We start from the raw sequence: 7,887 nt of genomic DNA, 5'->3' as shown, positions 1-7,887 counted from the left end.
TATATATATATATATATATATATATATATATATATACCTCAGTAAAAAATCTGTTGGTTGATTGTAACTCAGATTGTTTTTTTTACGGTATTAGGGATATAGTGCAAGCTAGGCAAGCAGTCTGCATTGAGCTATGCCCTCAGCCCTCACTGGGGAGGCCAAGCAGGTAGTCTTCATAACTTCAGCCTGTTGATATTTACTTTGAGATAGTCCCACCAAGCTCCCCTGGTTTGGCCTCACTCAGTAGCCCAAGCCAGCTTTGATTTCCTCCTGTCTCAGCCTTTTGAGTAGCTAAGATTATAGGTCTACACCACCAGACCTGGCTCTTATTTTATTTCATTTTATTTTGGTTGGTTGGTTGATTGGTTGGTTTTTGAGATGATGTTCCTCTGTGTAGCCCTTGCTGGCCTGGAACTTGCTCTGTTGACCAGGCTTGCCTTGAATGCAGAGATCTGCCTACTTCTACCTCTGCCTCTGGAGTGCTGGCATTAAAAACATATGCTTGCCACCACCACCCGGCTTTCTCTTTTTAATAGAAAAATTAAATGTGTTTTCATGATACAGGTTCCTAGGCCACAGCACCCAATACCCCTGGAGTAATGACATTACCCATCTGTAGTCCCAAAATGTATCTGCTCCCAGTGACCGTTTGATGTCAGGAACTGGCTTCAGAAGCAGGCGGGGCCTTGTGAATGTCACTGAAAGTGTCTGCTCTAGAACTTCTGTAGCCAGGGGCACACTGGGATGTTGAACCTGTCTCACTCCCTCCTATTGTCTGAGTAATGATTTTATGTATCACATTCCTGTCTAGCTATGATCCTGGCAGGAAAAGCCTACTACGACGGCGTGGCCAAGATTGGTGAAATTGCCACTGGGTCTCCTGTGTCAACAGAGCTAGGTGAGCTGACCATCTCTACAAAAACCTCGCCTGCTGCCCAGGAGGTAGATATGGGTGTGGCAGGTGGCGCAGATCAGGAACACAAAGGGAACCCGTTGAGCACTGCAGTTTGAGTTCACCTTGGTACATGAAAATAGAGGTTTTTGGAAGGCAGACTGGGGCTCAGGAGCAAGGTAGAGGCCCCTTCTCAGGCCTCTGAGGAACTCTGCTCCTACCTGTGCTGCCAGGGCTCTGGTCTGTCACCTCAGATCCCTGAAGTTCCAGCTTGGAGAACTGTGACCTACATTTTGAACCAAGGTGGGTGAGACAGGCCAAGTTCTTGTGGTGACTCACCTTGTGGAAAATGACTCCTTGACTCCTTCTGCTGTGCCCTTGGCTCCCACTGCTTCCACACTTGCCTTTGGTTGTGATTTTTCCGGTTTTGCTGGTATGAATGGATCCCCTGTGCAGGCAAGGAGGATAGCCACACCCTGGGCAGCCCCCGGCACAGCCAAGGGAAGCTGGGCTTCTATTTACAGAGCTATGCCACTGTGCTGTGGTCATCTCCTGCAGGGCAGGGCCACTTTGCTAATAGACCCACATGCCACTCTCATCTTTCAAGCTTGTGGACTGTTTTATTGTGTGGACGCTAAGAATTCTGCTTTAAGGATTCTGAAAACACAGCGAAGAGCAAGTACGCGTTTAAAGAGTGACATGTCCGTCTCTGCTCGGTGTCCAGTAGTCTGAGAAACTCACTGACTGTGTTCAAAGGCTGGAACTAGCTAAAGGCCTGATGCCTGTGGCAGCGTGTGGGGTGGGCTGGCTTCACGCTCTCTGGCTGCCTAAAACACTGGTGAAGCAATAGACAGTCGACACAGGGTACATCTGCAGTGATGTTATATGAGGAGTAGCAACACCACTCTGTTTAATGGAATCGATCGCATATGGTTTTTGAAACCCCAGCTCGTGCTCTGTGGGGTTTGTGACTTCCCAGTGTCATGGCGACCAGTTGCAGCTCTGAATCACCATCCGTGTAATGACATGCAGCCAGCCTATGTAGCAGATAGTAATATCTTAGACATTTAGGGTTCTGGAAGCAGCTAAGCTGATAACAGGGTTCCAGAAGTAAGACTTAGGAAGAAACATGCCATTGTGCCGGGCATCAGGGGGGAAAGGTCTGACCCTCTCATTAGCACATATGGCACTCTGACTCACCGCCATTCAGCTCTCGTTTTAATGTTTTATGGCTCTTGCCACTGTTTAAATAAGACTTCTGTTCCACACCTTACTTTATTCAGCTGCAAGTCCATAACATTGAATCAGCTATTTCCACAGCAACAGTGTTGTTATAAACACCGCCCTGACACTCCAGTTTCAGGGGAAAGTCTGCAGTGAAGGCGAAGGTTCCTTCTGTGCAGAGGGAAGGGCGAGACCGACGCTCCTCCCAAGGTTCACTTTGGTCCAGTTGTCCGTTTGCTTCTGTCCACAGTCTCAGGCTTTTACACATTTACTTCCTGTGTTTTCTCTAGGTTAGAAAGTTCACCTCAACAGGCTTTGCTTTGGGGGACTTAATGATATCTTCTTTTGACTTGCATAGTTTTCCTTTGGTTCTGTTTAAAATACCTTACTATATCTACTTAAACTCCCACGTGGAATAATAGTAGTCAAGTCACATAGTTTTAGAAAATAGAAGAGAAAGGAGGAGGAGGAGGAGGAGGAGGAGAAAGCAGGGCTGGAGAGATGTGAATGAGTACTCGGCACACAAGCATGCAGCCCTGAGTTCAGATCCCTGGGTCGCATGTAAAAGCCGAGTGTGGCAGCACATGCCTACATCCGTCCCATCACTCAGTCCCTGGGCCTTGGTGACAGATAATCTCCCTGATTAAGTACACTCCAGATTCTGTGAGAGATACTGTCTCAAAGATGAGGTAGAAAAGCTAGTTTATTAATAAAGACACTTGACATCAACCTCTGGCCTCCACAGACATGCACACATTTTCATAGATGAACACATCCCTCCTCCAAAAAGGAAAACAAGGAAAAAAAAACCAACAACAACAAAGTTAGATGGTATTTCCTTCCTTTTCCAATACTTTGTGTGGCTTTGGATACTGACTCTCATGACCTTATGAAACATAAAGTTTATTTAAGATTGTCTCAGTTTGGTTTCTAGTTCTGTGATAAAACACCATGACCTTAAGCAACTTGGGGAGAAAAGAATGTATTTTGCTTACACTTCCATATCAAGTTCATTATCAAAGGTAGTCAGGACTCAAACAAGGCAGGAGCCCAGAGGCAGCAGCTGCTTACTGGCTATCTCCTCATGGCTTGTTCAGCCTGACTTCCTTTACCACCAAAGACCAGCAGCCCAGAGATGACACCACCTGCAATGAGCTAGCCCTCCCACATTAATTATCAATGATGAAAATGCCCCAACTAGGTTGGCTAATGGGCAAGCCTGTGGTACATTTTCTTCATTAGAGTTTCTTCACTGGAGTTCCTTCCTTCCAGGTAACTCTAGCCTGCATTAGGTTGGCCAGCACAAAGACACACAAAGACAGTGTGATGGATGTGACACATGCTTGCAATCCCACCCCCTCGGAAGCCAAAGAATCCCAAGGTCAGCCTGGGCCATATAGTGAGGCTCTGTCTCCAAAAGAAACAGGGAAAGACTGGGGCTGGTAAGATGACTTAGCAGTAAATGTACTTGCTGCTGGCTGACAACCTGGGTTCAATTCCAGAGACATGTTTGGTAGAAGGAGAGAACTGACTCCTTAAAAGTTGTTCTCTGACCTTCACATGTGTCCTATGGTGTGCACACACATTTTATTAATGTATTAGAAAACCTTTAAATGAAGGACTTCAGTACAGCTTAGGGGTATACTACGTGGCTAGCACGCAGAGCCCTGAGTTGCATCCCTAGCCCAGAGACTACAGTAAAACTGCAGTAAGAGCACGAATCATTTCGGATGTTTCATTGTGTCTTTTGAATCTGTTGGTGAAGATGGAGTGGGGTTTTAGCTGTAGTTCCCGCTTAGACAGTCTCACCTGGCATCTGTTCATCTGCTGCTATGTGGATAAGCTAGTATGCTTTTGCTTAAACGTAACAAAATGCCCAGCTTACGGTGATTGAAGCAATAGGCATGTTCATTGTTCCATGCAAGGCCTGCTGAGTCAGGCCTCAGCAAGGATTCAGACTCCATCTCTTTCTTCTTGTCTTCTACACATCTCATGTCACCAAGATAACCACCGGTCTGATGATCTCCAAATACAGGAAGTGAACTGTCTTCCCAGGAGTGTCCTGTTAGAAAGGAACCCTAGCTCAGAAGCTACAGCACACATCCCTCTATGCTTCATAACCCAGGTTAGGTCACACTTGACCATGTCTGGCTGCCAGAAAAGATTCCTTGGTGTGGCCAGCCAAGGACTGCAGAGGAGAAGGCGCAGCTGTTAGGACACAGCCCTGGTATCTGGCATCTCTGGCATTAATGATCTGGTTTCAGAGGTTGTAGGTGAAGGGCGGGACATTCCACAAATGTTCCCTGCAGACATTTGTGGTGCTTCTGCATCTTGCATGTGTCTGATTGGAGTGGCTATCCCGCCCCACCCCACCCTATGGGCTGGTATGCATTTGCCCAGCATTTGTATACATTACACCTTGTCCCCTGTTCCTGCAGGCTGATTGCACTTCTTTTTCCAGAACACCAAAGCTGTCCTTCCCCATCCAGTCCTCTTTAGAGGCAAGAATCCAAGCATAAAGGAAGCAGCACTGGGGACTCTTCGTTCCTTCTGCCCATGAGTTTTATTGCTCACCTTTGAGATCTCGTGACCATGGACTCCAGGGCATTTCCTGAGTCTGCTTCCTCTGCTCTGCTCTGCTCTGCTCAGCCGCTTCTTTCCTGTGTGAGTCCTTGCAGCCTTGTGATTGAAAATTAAGGGACTGGAGAAAAATTACAAACCTTCTGAAGGCTGTGACTGTGTGTAGCACCTACTTTCATCATGTACCTGTACGGTCTCTACCATGAGTGCTGGTAGACTCTGCCCACTTTTCCCAACAAGCAATCTAAGACTGTCTCACCCACTCCATAGAATAACCGATCCTAAATGCTTGCTGTTAACTGGGTGCCCAGCATTTCACGCACAGTTACCAAGTAGTTCTCACTGTAGGCCTGAGTGGTGGGCATAGGTGCAAGGCCTAGAGGCAAGGTGACTTGTCTCAGATCATTCACTCAGTTGATAGTCTGACTTTAGAATCTGAGTTCTTGCGCTGTCGCTGAGGCAAGTGGGGAGGAAGAGCCTGCCGAGGAGCCACTGAAGCCTCAACCACAGGGGCCTTTCCAGCCAAGCCTGCGGTCCCAGCACTCAGAGCCTGAGTTCAAGGTTAGCCTGAGCAACATAGCCACACCTTAACTGAAAAGGGAAAGAAGGGGCTGGCAAGATGCACTTACCTCAAGCCTGAGGACCTGAGTTTGCTCCCAGGAAACCACTTGGTGGGAAGAGAGAGCCAGATCCTGGGAACTGTCTTCTGACCACCACATGCACACACACACCATGGAAAGCACCGCCCACAGCCCAGCCTCCCAAAGTTTTATGTCATTTTAACATTTAAAAAAGAGAGAGAACGTTACTAAGTTGATAATAGTGGTCCAGCAGGCCTGGCCAGTATATTTAGTGGTAGTCAGTTCCCCTTGAAGTTGATGGCTTCCCTCAAATGTGTCTGTTAACAGCAGAACTCAAGAAATTAGTGATTTGGAAATAACAGACAAATCACACAAACACACATACATACCCAGTGTCTTTTATTGTCCACCCAAATTTGGGTCTCCTTAAACCCTCACTGAGAATGTGTGGGGAATGCTTCCCTGTCACCTGAGGTCCTCACTCATTCCATTCATTCCTGGGCAGAGTTTTCTGAGTGATCTGTGGGTGTTCCCTTAGGGGTGGCTGCTGGGCCTAAGAACAAACAGTAATTACCTCCTTTGCAGAAGGAAGTGATAACCCCCATCCATGGCAGCCACAAAGAGTTTGCTCCCAGGAAGTCACTCTCCCTGGACAAGGACTTTGTAGCCAAACAAGACAAAGCAAGACTTGAGAAACATAAGATCCCTATGAAGGTGGACAGGTCGACCTGCCTTCGTTCTATCCAGCTCTAGCCCAGGAAAGACCCCATGCCCAGCCCAGGCAGGCTGCCTATCCCTGAAGACAGCTCCACAGAGGCGGAGTCGGTTTGCTGGATGCAACAGAGCTTGGGCAACTCTTGGCCTTAATGAGTGGGCTGGGCGTGCTTAAAGGAGATGAAGGTCATGCTGTGTAGGTCCTTTGAAGAGGAAATGAGATAATGTGCCTCCCAGCTTCTAAAATATCAAAGACTGGAACGGTGCCTCTAGCCCCCACTGCTGCCACGAAGACAGGAAATTAGCAAATACTACTAGTGTTCCTCCTAGACATTCTTGTCATTCATAAAGTAGTGGGTTTGTAAGAATTCACACTTCCAGTGACGCTTTTCATGAGTCAGTCATCACATTATCATTTCTTTGGTTTGTTTGTTTCATTTCCTGTTCTTTTTCTTTCTTCTATTCTTTTTCTAATTTCATAACTGGCACAATTAAAGCATCCATTTTAAAGCGTTAATAGTTTCACATGGTAATAATACCAGAACAATAACTGCAAATCGAAACCTAGCAGTCACCCCAATATTCTGTAGAGGAAATTATAATTGTTGTGGGAACTTTAGCTGAGGAAGGTTGGCTGAGTTGGACAGTGGTGGCGCACACCTTTAATTCCAGCACTAGGGAGGCAGGGGCAGGTGGATCTCTGTGAGTTCAACGCCAACCTGATCTATAGAGCAAGTTCCAGGACATACAGTGCTATACAGAGAAACCCTATCTTGAAAAGCAAAACAAAACAAAAGTTTGGGTTGGGACTGAAGCTTAGTGGTAGAGCCCTTGCCTAGCATGCTTGAAGTCCTAGGTACATTCCCCTACACTGCAATAGGGGGGAAATTGTTAAGATTTTCATATTACCCAAGCATGGTAACACTTGTAATCATTTGGGAGGCTGGGGCAAGAGAACAACATCACCATGCGTGTGCACACTTATGCACACACTGGAGTGCATGGGGAAAGAGAGAGAGAGAGCGATTAAAATAGAAAAGAAGTGAAAAACAATAGCCTATAACCAAATCAAATGGAATTGATAAGGCGTAGCTGACTGAGCCAGTTACCCTGCTCACATTCCGCAGGCTCTGCATATGCAACCGCAGGAACTAACAGGAGCCCAGATTTATTGGCATAAATGAAGGAAGTAGTTGTGATGAAAGGATGAAGATACTTGTAAGAAAATGGTGCCAGCAAAATCCCTTCACGTGAGAGGAGCTCCTCAAGACATCTTGCAACACCACAACCACAAGGGAGAGCACGTTAGAGGCTGTCTTGATCTCTGTCCAGATTACTAGCACAGAGCTGCTGATCCTTGACTCTTAGGCTCTGGAGGGATAAGTCTGTGTGCTGAGGAACTGACTGACAAGCAGGACAGCTGAGGCTCAGGATGGGGCTGTTTGCCAGTGAGTGAGTAAACCAGGCATGGCTGTTAGATGCTTGTGTAAGGACTGGGTTGAGGGGAGCTCTAGGTAGGTGAGTGCACATGGGTTCATTCATGGAGCATAGTGCACAGGGAGAGAATGGAAGCCTGTCGCCATGTCTCCAGAGTCTGTCTGTCCTTCTCCCTTCCTTCTTTCCTCCCTTCCTATCTTTCTTCTTGTTATTGTTTTTGGTTTTTTGTTCATTTCTTTTGTTTTTTAAGACATTTTCTCCAGAGATAAAGTTTGGAGCTGTGACGAAAGGATGGACCATCTAAAGACTGCCATATCCAGGGATCCATCCCCTAATCAGCTTCCAAACGCTGACACCATCGCATACACTAGCAAGATTTTGCTGAAAGGACCCTGATATAGCTGTCTCTTTCGAGACAATGCCGGGGCCTAGCAAACACAGAAGTGGATGCTCACAGTC

General features: G+C 46.8%; 1 protein-coding gene across 1 annotated transcript in view; it reads left to right on the top strand.

The window, feature by feature from the left end:
- Baiap2l1 (BAI1 associated protein 2 like 1) overlaps positions 1–7,887 on the top strand; it is a 92,802-nt gene that overhangs the window by 39,706 nt on the left and 45,209 nt on the right. Inside the window, exon 3 of the mRNA XM_021162665.1 lies at positions 812–898. Within this exon, the coding sequence (XP_021018324.1) occupies positions 812–898 (87 nt within the window). The remainder of the gene's footprint in view (positions 1–811; positions 899–7,887) is intronic.

The sequence above is a fragment of the Mus caroli genome, chromosome 5 (assembly GCF_900094665.2).
Source record: "Mus caroli chromosome 5, CAROLI_EIJ_v1.1, whole genome shotgun sequence".
Taxonomy (NCBI): domain Eukaryota; kingdom Metazoa; phylum Chordata; class Mammalia; order Rodentia; family Muridae; genus Mus; species Mus caroli.
The sequence above is the reverse complement of the archived record's forward strand: the minus strand, read 5'-3'. Positions and strand labels throughout refer to the sequence as shown.